Below are 14,602 nucleotides of genomic sequence, written 5' to 3'. Positions count from 1 at the left end.
CGTCACCCACTCTGCATTCATGCCTAAAGTAGAACTAGAATTCACAGTCTCCTGGTGATTGGCCAAGCGTCACCCACTCTGCATTCATGCCTAAGGTAGAACTAGAATTCACTTCAAACTTGCTCTACTTTTTTCACTCTTATTTTTATTGTGAATGGATTATTTATGAATCCTTAGGAAATGGGATGTATCTATGCCCTTCACCCCTGTGCTCAACAGGGGGTATATATCACACATCAGACACAAGTGCATATCACACACCGCGCACAAAAGTAAACGTCTACCACCATTTTTTCCCCTGCATTTGCAGAAATTCTACAACCAGGTTTCGACTCCACTCCTCAAAAAACTGGACTTCAGCTATCCTAAAGGCTTGGTGTCTGATGTAACCCAGAGCACCTTCCAACATTATTTTGGAGGGTCAGAGATTGTGGTGTCAGGAAAAGTTGACACTGAAAACGTACAGCATTTACAGAGCATGGTAACAGCCACAGCGGTAAGTCCACACGGATAGTATAACCAAAAACGATGAGCTTGCGAAGAGGTGGCAAGTTGCTCAAACTTTTGTAAAGAAATTGGAAGTTTTCTGAACTGAAGCAGATTGTATGTAATATGAAGAATGGTTGCAGGATTTGGGTTTGGCCGGTTTAGACAAAAGAAGAACCAGGGGGTGACATGATAGCAGTATTCCAATATTTGAGGGAGTGCCACAAAGAAGAGGGAGGGGGGGTTAAATTATCCTCCAAAGTTCCACAAGGAAAGACAAGAAGGGACGGATGGAAACTAATCAAGGAGAGAAGCAACTTGGAATAACGGAGAAATTTCCTAATGGTGAGAACAATGAACCAGTGGAACAGCTCGCCACCAGAAGTTGTGGGGGCTTCATCACTGGAGGTTTTGCAGAAGAGACTGTACAGCCACCTGTCTGAAATGTTATAGGGTTTCCTGATTAAGCAGGGGGCTGGACTAGAAGACCTCCAAGGTCCCATCTCTATTATGATTGATTGATTGATTGTACAGTATGTCTTTTTCCTGGTATTTTTCCTCTAGCTAAGAGAGCCCACATAGGCTAATCCTGAAATGTTAAGCAAGGTTAGAACTTGGATGAGAGAGTCCAGCAAAGCCTACGGAAGTTCAAATTGTCCTCTACACTTCCAAATTCAAAGTTACAATGACACTTGAAAACTGACTTATGACCATTTTTCACACTTATGACCGTTGCAGCATCCCCGTGGTCACGTGATCAAAATTCAGACGCTTGGCCACTGTCATGTCTCTATGACGGTTGCAGGGTCCAGGGTCATGTGACCCCCCCTTTTGTGACCTTCTGACAAACAAAGTCAATGGGGAAGCCAGATTCACTTAACAGCTGTGAGATTCACTTAACAACGGCAGCAGGAAAGGTCGTAAAACGGGTCAAAACTCACTTAACCATTGTCTCGCACATGACAACAGAAATGTTTGGGCTCAATTGTGATTGGTAAGTCGAGGACTACCTGTGGCCATTTTTAGTGGACTGTGAGAAGCCTGAAATATTGAAGTTGGCTTTGCTAAATGATTTCTCTTATTTCTCTGGTTTTCTTTTGTCAATCAGTCCAACACGCAGTTAATCTTGGAGACTCTGGCAGGTGTTGAAGAACTGGATGAGTTCCTGGACAAGGATAAGCACGCTGACCCCAAATTCACGGAAAAGTTGTGGGCCTACCTGACTGTCAACCAACTCATGGCGGAAAGGTGAGAAGGGAAGACGGGTTGGTTAGAAAGAACCTGGAAGAACATGTCTGTGGAGATGGTCAGTCATCCAGGTCATGGTTGTCCCAAAGGTGCTTTTTTCAAGAGGCAACTGGACTTTCTGGTTTTTCTTTGAAGACGTTTCACTTCTCATCCAAGAAGCTCATTCCACTCTGACTGGACGGTGGGGAATGTAAGGGTTTATACTCCTTGCAGACAGCTGGTCGTTTGCATTCTTTTAGAGAGTTGTTGAGGCCGCTTGGAGGTTTATCTGTGTCCAAATGGATGTGGAGCCTTCTTGGAACTTGGAAAGAACTGCATTATAGACTGGAGATAGATGAGGTAGTATCCCTCCCCTTCTGTTGAGAGAGGGCTGTTCAATTTATGTCAAAATTCTCCAGGGGACTTTAATGACTTGCCACTATCCAGTTAGAGCTGAAGAAGCTTCTTGGATGAGAAGCAAAACATCTTCAAAGAAAAACCACAAAAGTCTAGTTGCCTCTTAAAAAAGCACCTTTGGGACTGGAAGAACATGGCTATTTTTAACCACTGCCTGAGTTTATACGCTATCCTGATCCAGTTCACAAGCAAATACAGACTGTCCAAAACCTGGCTAGTATTAAACTCGGTTGGTTTTTTACATGATTTACTAAGTTGTATAAACTTATCCCATCCCATAGTTTATAATTCAAGGTATCGCCTAATTAGATAGCACTCTTTAGCCAATCCTGTTGGTCCGTGAAAGGTAACCAAGGTCAGGATGTAGATGGAAGACCACAAGGAAATCCAAGGATTGGGAGATCAAAGTAATACCTTAGAAGAAGGCAGCGGGAACTTTGTGCCAAGCCAAGGAAGTGATAAGGATTGCCAGCTAGAACTCACCCCGAAGATGCAGAAACCCACCTACCTGGAGATGACGGGTGATGGAACAATCCTACAGCAGGTATTGTACTGTTGCAGCCAGGGGATCAAGAAGAATTGTGAGAATATTGGCTGGGGAAGAAATGGAAGAGAAAGTAAAGGGCCACCATCAAGAGATAGAGACAGTCGTTGACTTACAGCCACAGTTTTTGGTGGTGATGGTTTGTTCTCTGGGCTTTCTATTTAGCTTCCAAACTTTTCAGCCAACCAATCTCTTCAGAAAATCATAGTCCACATCAAAGCTGATTCTGAGACAGAACAAAGAGATATCATCCTAGATATGCTTTTCCACATTTTTCTGAAACGTTGGCAGCTTCAGTTCCCCCCATAGGAAGAGAAAAGACCAAAATAGGCATATCTTTTCACGATTGTCCTCTTACTGAATCCTACCTTGGCTTCAACCCTACTTGGTCCACAAGTCTTAATATTTCACAGTTTGGAGATCCTTGTTCTAAACTGATGGCTTTAGTTGGCTCGATTAATGTCAGACACAAAGGATAATGACCATAAGCAAAGCTGGTCATGTCGTGGAACATGCCACTGACTGGCTGATGATGTCGTGTGAAGGTCACCAAGTGAAGAACGTCTACGGAGATTCTCAGCCATCCAGGTCATGGGGGAAAAAAGGTACTTTTTTTCCACTCAAGAGGCAACTGGACTTTCTGTTTTTTCTTTGAAGACATTTCACTTCTCATCCAAGAGGCTTCTTCAGCTCTGACTGGATGGTGGGGAATGGAAGGATTGATATTTTTTGCGGACAGCTGGTCCTTTGCATTCTTTAAGCAAGTCCTTATGGGTTCGTAGCCTGGCTCCAAATTGACCTGTTTGTTGATCAATCCATTGGTAGAATGCCAAGCGTCAATGATCAGATCAGCCAGTCACACAACCTGCCACATGGCATGACCAGCCAGTCACACAACCTACCACCTAAAGGACTACATGAGATCGATAAAAGCGTAGAAAAACTGAAATATGACTCTTTAACCAAAGTCCCACTGAGGATCACCTAACCTGGGGATGAAACATTTGGAAGCTAAACAGCAAACCTGGAGAACGAACCGCCGCCAAGAAATACCACCCGACCTACAAATATTTTCTATCCTTTCTAATTTCAGTTGGGACCAGAATTCCCATTGCTAAGCTTTCTTCGAATCAACCGGGGACTTTGTGATGTCCCTGGAATCCACGGAATGTGTTTTCCTTGTTTCTCATCTCTATGGGACGATTTAGGTCTAAATGGACCGTCCAGCTGCCGGGATATTGACCGCTTTTCGGGAGCTCCCAAATTGCCCATCGTCTTGCCACGATGTCAGCTCCGTCCCCACTAGAGTTGTTGAGTGAGCCAGGCAGTTGTTAAATGGCCCTTTGCCTTTGTCTTTGAATGTCACCCAGAAACGTGGCCCCTTCTGCTGCCATGAAAAGGAACATCACCAAGGCCATCCTGCAGATGTCGCTGGATCATCACATTGTGACCCCCTACACGGCTATGCTCATTGAGAACCCCGATGGGGATGAGCTGATGCTGGCCGACTCCCCGCAGGACCGCAAGAGAGCCTGTTGTCCAGGTGACCTTCTGCCTGTCCCCGTCCAGACATGACATGGATGGGAGCAATTGGACTTCACTGTAATGCAGGTCTTTTCTCCCCATCCCCCTCGAAACAGGTGCTCTAACCATTGGGCAGCCCAAGCCGGAGAAGCCCATCTCTGCTTGGACTCGGCATGGCTCACAATCAGCCCTTAGGGGTCCAACGGCAGCAACTATACATACAGGTAAAAGAAGCTGCGTCCCTCTGCTCATCCTGTTCGTTGGTGGGGTTCTCTACACACTTTTCATTAGCCCAGGGAAAGGCCCACTGACCGTTTGGACACACAATATATTATTACTCTTGTTAAGTCTTAACTTCTCAGCTTGGGCTTTTGTGGCTTTGCAGGAGAGGGTGAACTTAGCCTGATTTGGTTAGTGTGTGGCTCATGAGAACCTAATGTTAGTGAATCCAGGAACCAAGAGAAGGGTGGGGTCCTTGGTGCTCTCTGAGCTTGGTTGTTTTCTTGCAGACCTTTCATGACCCAACTAGGGAACATTATCAGTGCTAGAAGGGAGTGGGGTTTGTGGAGAGGAGGAGGAGGAGGAGGAGGAGGAAGATGACTGTGGGGTCCTTGGTGCTCTCTGAGCTTGGTTGTTTTCTTGCAGACCTTTCATGACCCAACTAGGGAACATTATCAGTGCTAGAAGGGAGTGGGGTTTATGGAGAGGAGGAGGAGGAGGAGGAGGAGGAGGAGGAGGAAGATGACTGTGGGGTCCTTGGTGCTCTCTGAGCTTGGTTGTTTTCTTGCAGACCTTTCATGACCCAACTAGGGAATATCATCAGTGCTAGAAGGGAGTGAGGTTTGTGGAGAGGAGGAGGAGGAGGAGGAGGAGGAGGAGGAGGAGGAGGAAAAAGAAGATGACTATGGGGTCCTTGGTGCTCTCTGAGCTTGGTTGTTTTCTTGCAGACTTTTCATGACCCAACTAGGGAATATCATCAGTGCTAGAAGGGAGTGGGGTTAGCGGAAAGGAGGAGGAGGAGGAGGAGGGGAAGGAAGATGACTGTGGAATCCAAGCTTGGTTGTTAGCTTGCAGACATTTTATTACCCAACTAGGTAACATCATTGTGGTAACTATAACCATCTTCCTTAGGCTGGTTGATAACTTTGTAGTGAATTTGTTTATCTATTTATATCTTACCTTCCTTATTTTTAACAAAATATTGTCAAGGTGGTGAACATATCTAATGCTCCTCCACACAACAACAATCCTGTGAGGTGGATTGGGCTGAGAGAGTGTGATTACCCAAGGCCAGCTTTCATGACTATGGGGGCTCTAGGATTCACAGTCGCCTGGCCATTGACCCGAAGTCACCCAGCAGGCTTTCATGCTTAAGGTGGAACTAGAACTCACCATCTCCTAGTGATTGGGGATTGACCCAAAGCCAGCTTTCATGTCTATTATTGTAGAATTTTTGTAGAATGCACAGTCTCCTAGTGATGGGCCTAAAGTCCCCCAGCTGGCTTTCATTCCTAAAGTGGAACTAGAACTCACAGTCTCCTGGGTGGTTTAACCACTAGGCCAAATTTGGTCTCTTCCAAGGATTGCTCCACTTCTTACAATCACCCTGCATCGAAAAACTCAGTATTTATTCTAACTTTTTTTCCTACACTTAGGTTTCCCTACTGCTTATTCACATCGCTGACCCTTATAAGGGAAATTATGCCTCCAGGGCCATCCGCACTCAGAAATAACCCTCCCCACATGCATTTTTCATTGGGCTAATTATTACAATTAAAAAAAAACAACCCAGCAGCCTGTTTGCTTTTATGTACTGTAAGGGTAAGCTGTGTTTACAAGACAAGCCTTAAGCTGCCTCTCACTTACTGTACTCTGATTAGGAAAAGGCAGAGGAATCATAAATTAAGTGAAGTAGGACCCTTATAAGTATGTAAGCCAAGGCTCACTTATGACGCACCATAACGAAGCGGCCATCTGTTAATCCTCCTCCTTGTGCATCGTGGTCGAACAAAAGACCGATGCGAAACGTGTGCGTCCTGTTGGAATTTGTATACAGATAGTCCTCAGCTGAAGACCACAAATTCTTAACAGTCTTCTACCCAGTTTTCCCCAAAATATGACCTACCCTGAAAGTAAGTCCTAGCTTGATTTTTACATGTACACCCAATATAAGCCCTACCCCCCAAATAAATTAATAATAATAAATTAAATAAAGTAAATTAAGGTAGGTGGGGATGAGGGGTGGAGCTGTCCTACTACTTAACTTTGGAAAGTTGTAGCCAGGCCTCGCACATTCCGACACCTGCCTTGCTGGCCCATTTCTCTTCTGCAGCCAGCAAGGCTGGCAAGGCTTTCCCGAAGGCCTCTGGAGCTGAGAACAAAGCTCTGGATCGATCCAGAGCTCTGTTATCGGCTGCAGAGGCCTTCAGGAAAGCCTTGCCTGCTGCAGAAGAAGGTCCTGAAGGTCTCTGACAGCGAAAAGGAGGCCGGAGGTGACACACGCAAGTGAAGTGAGTCCGTGGATGACATCCCCTGAAAATAAGACCTGGTGCCTTTTTTGGCGGCAAAAAATAAATAAGACAGGGTCTTATTTGGGGGGAAAAAAACACGATATTAATTACAGGTCATCCTTGACTTACAAACATTTATTTAGTGACCATTCAAAGTCACAGAAATAATTGCCTTAGGACTGTTATTCACCCTTGCAATCATTGCAGTCTCCCTGTGGTCACATGACCCAAAATCAATCATTTGTCAATTGATTCATATTTACGATGGTTGCAGTGTCCTGGGATCATGTGATTCCGTTTTGTGACCTCCTGATAAGCAAAGCCAAGGGACAAAGCCCGATTCGCTTAACAACTGTGTGACTATACCGCTGCAGTGATTCACTTAACAACTCTGGCAAGAAAGGTCATAAAACGGAGCAAAACTCACTTAAAAACTGTCGTGCTTAGTAAAGGAAATGTTGGGCTCTACATTTCAAAACCGGGAGTTGAGTTTTGAGCACTACTTATCTTCTTGGCTGGTTTTTTTTCTTCTCTCTCTCCTTTTTTTCATTCTTTTTTAATCCAGGCCACCCAGGTGGTCCATTCCCTATCCTTCCACCATCGGTTTCTTTAAACATATATTTTCTGTAACTATGAGAGTAGTTTGGAACAATGCCAACGGCAGCTGAGTCAAGGGATTACTTGGCATATTTAAGAAAAAGCCGTCAAGTGGAGCTGGGAACCGGCTACTACATTATAAATAGACATCCGTCACCTTGGCAAGTCTGCGTAATTCAGCTTTCATCCAAAGGAATCTGTAATCCATCTTTCTCCCCCCACCCCACCCCCACCAAATTTGGCTTGTAAATGAGGGAGGGGGTAAAGGCAAAGAAGGAAAACAGGTTGATTTTTTTCTGCCATATCTTGTGTTTTGGATATTTGATGTACGGCGGGAGTGAAGCATAGGGTGGAAATTGCTAATTTTTGCCTGGAACATTCCTAAGGCTTTATTATTATTATTATTATTTTGGGAAGAAGACCCTTGGGGATTTCTTTCATCATTTCAGAAAAACACAGGAAGCCTTTGAAAGTTTGTTTGGGAGCCGCATCCTCTCCTAATTTAGCAAGGGGAAAGTTTCTAGCTCTGGATTTTTATTTTTTTTTCAACCGTGGTGACTTTAAGACGTTTGGACTTCAGTTCCCACAATTCCCCAGCCAGCCTGTCTTAAAGTCGTCTTAAAGTCCTCAAGGATGCACACCCGGGGTCTAGCAATTGTCCCCTGGCGGACGCGACCCCGATCCTAATCACAGCAATAATAGCAATATTATCATTAGTAATATTTTTTCCTGCTGATGCAAGAATAGTACCCTTCACACCACCTAAAAAGCAAAATCTGATAGATGGTTCTGGAAAATTTTCATTGCTAAGCAAGAGAAAGAGATGCTAAGTGAGTTCTGCTGCCCCGTTTTACGACCTCCTCTGACCACAAATATTAAGTTGAATCACTGTTAAGTCGGTAACATGGTTGTTAAGCGAATCTGGCTTCACCATTGACTTGGCTTTGACTTCGAAGTTGTGGGTGCTTCATTACTGGAGGTTTTTAAGAGCAGGGAGTTAGACTAGAAGAGGGGCAGCGGTGGGCCGCTACGGGTCCGCCCCGGGTTTGGCCGAACTCGTAGCTAATGTTAGGGCTGGTTCAGCGAACCACCAAATCCCCACCCCTGGCTGGCCCCGCCCACCCTGTCCCACCCCTCCCACAAGTCTCCACATGGCTCGTTTTGGGTGAGAGGTAAGTATAGGGCCTGTGTGGAGGCTCCAGAAGGCCTCCGGAGCCTGGGGGAGGCCGTTTTTGCCCTCCAGAGACACCGAAGGAAAGCCTCTGGAGCACGGGGAGGTTGAAAACACCTGCCCCCATCCCCACCGTGGTGCAGGCCAACTAAGCCACGCCCACAACGGCCATGCCCACCCAACCACCGGGCAGAGAACTGGTGGCTGAATTTTTTGAAGCCCAACTCAAGGCTGGATCCGGCCTGAGGGGTGCTTAAATCTGGCCCACGGACCCAGCTTGCAAATATCAAAGGACTGGCCTGCGGTGCTTCTGCTGGCAAAAATGGGCTCGGGGGGCGGCTGCGGGGCCCTCGGTCTGGCCCATTTTCAGCCTCCATGGCCTCCTGCAGCACTCTGCCCACCATGGCTACACCGACCATGGCCACACCCACCCCATCCCGGTGGTGGGATTCAAAAATTTTTACTAGCGGTTCTGTGGGCATGGCTTGGTGGGCGTGGCAGGGGAAGGATACTGTAAAATCCCCATTCCCTTCCCATCCCACTAACCTGCTTTCCAGCTCCGTTCTCCTGTGCAGGACAACAAAAGAAGACCCAGCCAATCAGCTGGGACTCTGGAGGCAGAGAATTGATGGGGTGAGGGGCAGTCAGAGGTGGTATTTGCCGGTTCTCCGAACTACTCAAAATTTCCGCTACCAGTTCTCCAGAACTGGTCAGAACCTGCTGAATACCACCTCTGCCCCACCCACCCTAATGGCCCTCCGAGGCCGAACACAACCCTGATGTGGCCAATAAAATCGAGTTTGACATCCCTGGAGTAGAAGAACCTCCAAGATCCCTTCCACGTTGTAATGACGAGTCAGTCGAGTTGTTTGATCATGAACAACTGAATCATGATGATCTTTATTGGAGTCTAGTCTTGCATTTATACACATTTTTAATTATCCTCCATCATTGGTTAACTTTGGTTACTACTTAACTTTCGTTACTGTTTAGCACAGTAATTAACACAATTAATTATCTCTAGTTAAAGTCTAACGTATGTTTACTTCCTCTCTCTAATCCTCCTTTAGATTAGTGACTTTGTTTGCCTGAGTTGTATTTGCTTGGAAACATTCTTTATCTGAGGTTTGCCATCCAAGATTGGAACATTCCTGCAATTACAACTCTACACTTCCAGCTCTATTCTGACTGATTGATTGATATTAATTGTTCTTCCCATTCCCCTCCATTTATCTAAACAGGGCCCATAGTTATTGGCCAAGAACCAACGGACAACTCCATTCCATCCTGGGCGAACCCCACAAAGAAATCGGGAGGTCCTTTACCTGCTATCATGGGTCCAACCTCTGCCATAGATGCAGGTAACAAATGTTGGGCTGGCTGCCCTTTACCCAGGTGTGAATTAATCCCATTCATTTGCTCCCAAGGTGGATCCATATCAACATCCGTTCACATGCTAACATCCAAAGTGATTTGCTATCCAGGAAAGATTGCACACACAACGTTGGCATATTAAAGAAAACCACTTGCAAGTATAAATTTAAGGGGAGGGCATTTGCTTGTAAAAATACAGGTAGTCCTTGACTTACAACAATTCATTTAGTAACCATCCAAAGGCACTGAAAAAAGTAAAGTATGACTATTTTTCAGAGTTATGACTATTTCTGCATCCTCATGGTCACATAATCAAAATTAATATTGGTTCATAGTTATGACAGTCATAGTGTCTGGGGAGTCACGTGATCCCCTTTTGCGACCTCCTGACCAGCAAATTCATTGGGGAAGCCAGATTCACTTAACGCCTGTGTTAATACTCACTTAACAACCGCAATGTCTCACTGAACAAATGAAACTAGAAAAGCTGTAAAATGGAGCAAAAAAACTCACTGAACATGTGCCTCATTTAGCAGCTTAAATTTGGGGCTTATTTGTGGTCGTACATTGAAGACAACCTGTAGACACATTTTTAGAAGTTACACAGAAAAAGAATGGTTATGGAAAGATAAATATTTTTTTCAATGTAATTTGATGTCAGGGGTGGGATTCTACCTGGTCAGACTGGTTGTTACAATTCTGTGCAGTTCGGAGAACTGGCAAATCACGCCACTGGCTGGCCCCTCCTGTGCCATCCCCAATCACTCACTTCTTACCTGGCATGTCTGCCATCCAGCTTGCTTACCTTGTGCCTTTGCCTAATTTTCGGTAAGTTTCTATTTTTCCTTCCCACCCGTCCCAACCACCAGCTGTTCCAACTATCAGCTGTGATGGGATATTTAGATTAGCTAGAAAGCAGGAAATCATTGGATTTCTTGCTTTCTAGCTAATCTAAAAGCAGAGCTGAACCTTCTTTAAGACTGAAGCTTCTATTTTTCAGTGCAGACTCAGCTAGAAGATTGCAGAATGGTAGATCTCTGAGTGAATCTGTGATTCTGTGAGCAACTCAATCTGCCTGCCCACTTTGCCTGATTTGGGGTAAAAGTTGCTCTTTTTTAAATAAAAAAATTCAATATTTACCTAAATATTTACGATATTTACATACAAGCCAATATTTACATACAAGCCAGTCACGTGACCACCAAGCCACACCCACAAATTAGGCCACGCTCAGAGAACCGGTTGTTCAGAAAGTTGAATCCCACCTCTGCTTGATGTCCAACTTTTGAGAACTTTAAGATTTGTGGACTTCAACTCCCAGAATTCCCCAGCCAGACGTGCAAATTTCTGCAAATTCAGAAAAAAGGATAAGCATCAGAAGTTTACTTTTGAGACACGATTGCACCTGATGTGTGACACACACACACACACTGAGGGGCACAGATATATCCCGTTTCCTAAAGATCATGATCCATTCACAATAAAACAGACCAAAAGAAAGTAGAACAAATTTGGAGAAGTGGTTAAGATACTGCCTAGAAACTAGGAGACAGTGAGTTCTAGTCCTTAAGCATGAAAGCATTGCTGGCTGGAGGATTCTGGGAGTTGAAGTCCAGAAATCTTGAAGTTGACAAATTTGGACACCCTTCGTCTAAAGACGACATCACCATTGCCAGAAAGATTTTATAACCAGGAATAAAAGTGTATCATTTTTAATCTGAACTGTATTTTCTCCATGCGAATTGACTGAAACCCAACGAGATCATTAGGTTTAATTTGCTGTCTTCTTCCTCAACAGGATCTTTAAATTTAGGGCACCACAAGTCTGGTAACTCCAGCATCTTGTCCAAGAACCCAGATGACAGCAAGAGAATACATTCAGGTAGAAGAAAATTGTACTCACTCTATGCTTTACTTTATCATCATCATCTTTTAATGACCACATAATCCCATGCAGGGTGGAATCTGAGCAACTGAATGGATCTAGCAGTGTTTAATGGCCGGATGCCCTTCCTGTCACCAATGCAGAGTTTTTGTTCCGCAGATATTTTCTCTTTCTGCCCCAAAGAGAAATATCTGCCTCTAACTAGGATCGAACTCACACCCTCTCTAGGCCACCACACCACTCCTTCTATGTTTTACTCCATATAGAAAGGAACCTTATATAGGCAACTTTTTAAAAGGTGGAAGTGATAATACTTTGTATTACATCAGTGAGACCACGCTTGCAGCACTGCATCCAGTTCTGGTCACAACACTATATAAAAGACTCTGAGAGCCTATAAAGTGTGCAAAGACCAACCCAGATATGAAGAAAATAAATTGTACGATGAATGGTTTGGTTGAGCAAGCTAGGTACATCTCACCTATCAAAGAGAAGGAACAGGAGGGACATGATACCTGTCTCCCAGTATTTGAGGGACTATCAGAAAAAGGGGATCGTCGTAGTCCCCCAAATACCTGAATGCCGGAAAAGAGGCAACGGATAGAAAATTATTAGAGAGAGATCCAGCCTACAACAAAGGAGAAATTTCCTGATAGGTGAGAATAATTCATCCAAAGGTCGTCAAACTTGGCAAGTTTAAGACTTGTGGACTTCAACTCCCAGAATTCCTGAGCTAACATGACTGGAGGAGGAATTCTGGGAGTTGAAGTCCACAAGTCTTAAAGCTGTCAAGTTTGAAAACCCCCCAATGGCTTGGCTTCTGGAGTTATGGATGTACTATCACTGGATGTTTTCAAGAATCGATTGGACAACCATTTGACCGGGTTGATATAAGCTCTCCTACCTTAAGCAAAGGGGTTGGACTAGACAGAGCTCTCCAAACTTGGCAACTTCAACTCCCAGAATTTCTCCTCCAGTCTTGTTAGCTCAGGAATTCTGGGAATTGAAGTCCACAAGTCTTAAAGTTGCCAAGTTTGAAGACCCCTGGGCTAGAAAACCAGGGTTGGGTTTCTACCGGTTCTGTCCATCCCTGTAGAACCGGTAGCTCTGAAGAGCAGCAGACATAGAACCGGTTCTATGTCTGCTGATGTTTTTGCCCATCCGCCCACCCGGGCTCTTACCTGATCTTTATTTCCTGATTTTTCAACTTCAGCTGCCAAACGAGGCACAGCTGCAGTTTAAAAAGCAGGAAAAAAGGGCTGTTTCAAAGGCTGCTTCTCTGCACCCAGCGTGCTGATGACGATTTACAGGGCTGCCCGAGCAGCGTGCAGGAAAGCACGTCGTAAATCACCGAACCTCGTAAATCATTGAAGCGGTAGTTAACCCTGTTGGACCCCACCCCAAGATCCCTTCCCTAACTCTATGATTTTATGTTCTATGTTCAGGGCAGGACAAGAAGTAATGGATGGAACATCATGAAAGAGAACTTCAACCTAGAACTAAGGAGAAAATTTCTGACAGTAAGAACAATTAATCAATGAAACCGTTTGCCCCCTGAAAGTAGTGGGTGCTCCATCACTGGAGGTTTTCAAGAAGAGATTGGACAATTATTTGTCTCAGATGGATTCCTGCTTGAGAAGGGAGTTGGACTAGAAGACCTCCAAGGTCCCACCAGCCTATGCGGGACATGAATCTCCTGTAAAAATGCATAAATAAATTTTCATTCCACTGCCATGTCCCTTTGCAATAACAACTATCCAGAAATGTGACAGATGCCAAAACTTACAGAGTTTTGATCGCCCGTTCCTTCCCTTTCGTTATTCACGTGCTCTCACACTCTGTTTAGTTTCTCCCTTCGTCCCATTGCTTGGATAAATTGTACAACTACGGAAATATTTATCTTTGAGCCTAGAATCATCTCTTGTCCTTCGAGAGTTGTGTTAAGAACTCTGTCCATGGATATGAACTCAAATGATTAATATTCCTGGGATAACCAGGAGAGCCTTTAGAACAGGGGTCTCCAACCTTAGCAACTTTAAGACTTGTGAACTTCAACTCCCAGAATTCCACCTCCAGTCATGTTAGCTCAGGAATTCTGGGACTTGAAGTCCACAAGTCTTAAACTTGCCAACTTGGAGACCCCTGCTTTAGAACATAGGACGTAGAATGATAGGGTTGGAAGGGATTTCGGAGGTCTTTTAGTTCAACTCCTTGCTCGAACAGGAGATCCTATACCATCCCAAACAAATGGTTGTCCTCTTTTTTCTTTAAAAACTCCTCCAGTGATGAAGCATTCACAACTTCTGGAGTCAAGTTGTTCCATTGATTAATTGTTCTAACTGCCAGGAAATTTCTCCTTAGTTCTAGATTGCTTCTCTCCTTGATTATTTTATTTTTGTTTATTTATTTTATTTGTCAATATAACAGAAACAAGAATAAACATATGTTTAAATACAAGAAATAGGAACTAATAATTGGGGACCAATAGGACAGGGACGGTAGGCATGATTGTGTGCTTATGCACGGTTCGTTTCCATCCATTGCTTCTTATCCTGCCCTCTGGTGCTTTGGGGAATATCGACTGTCCAATCGTGCTGACTTTTGCAGAATCCAGCATAATTGGACACTCATGCTGATAACAGATAATCAGAGTTGGAAGGGACCTTGTAGATCATCTAGTCCAACCCCCCACCCAAGCGGGAGACCCTACACCATTTCTGACAAATGGCAGTCCAATCTCTTCTTGAAGGTCTCAAGTGATGGCGCTCCCACAGCTTCCGAGGGCAACTTCCGTTCCATGGGTTGATTGTTATCACTGTCAGAAAATTTCTCCTTATTTCCAGGTTAAATCTTTCCTTGTTCAGTTT

General features: G+C 44.5%; 1 protein-coding gene across 1 annotated transcript in view; it reads left to right on the top strand.

The window, feature by feature from the left end:
• ITIH2 (inter-alpha-trypsin inhibitor heavy chain 2) overlaps nucleotides 1-14,602 on the top strand; it is a 41,437-nt gene that overhangs the window by 22,301 nt on the left and 4,534 nt on the right. Inside the window, exons 13-18 of the mRNA XM_087935315.1 lie at nucleotides 311-496; nucleotides 1,595-1,734; nucleotides 4,045-4,217; nucleotides 4,315-4,422; nucleotides 9,718-9,837; nucleotides 11,649-11,732. Coding sequence (XP_087791441.1) covers nucleotides 311-496; nucleotides 1,595-1,734; nucleotides 4,045-4,217; nucleotides 4,315-4,422; nucleotides 9,718-9,837; nucleotides 11,649-11,732 — 811 coding nt within the window. The remainder of the gene's footprint in view (nucleotides 1-310; nucleotides 497-1,594; nucleotides 1,735-4,044; nucleotides 4,218-4,314; nucleotides 4,423-9,717; nucleotides 9,838-11,648; nucleotides 11,733-14,602) is intronic.

The sequence above is a fragment of the Pseudonaja textilis genome, chromosome 5 (genome assembly GCF_049901715.1).
Source record: "Pseudonaja textilis isolate UNSWEBS1 chromosome 5, rPseTex1.2, whole genome shotgun sequence".
In the NCBI taxonomy this organism is placed as follows: domain Eukaryota; kingdom Metazoa; phylum Chordata; class Lepidosauria; order Squamata; family Elapidae; genus Pseudonaja; species Pseudonaja textilis.
Note: the sequence above shows the minus strand (reverse complement) of the source record. Positions and strands in the feature narration are given on the sequence as shown.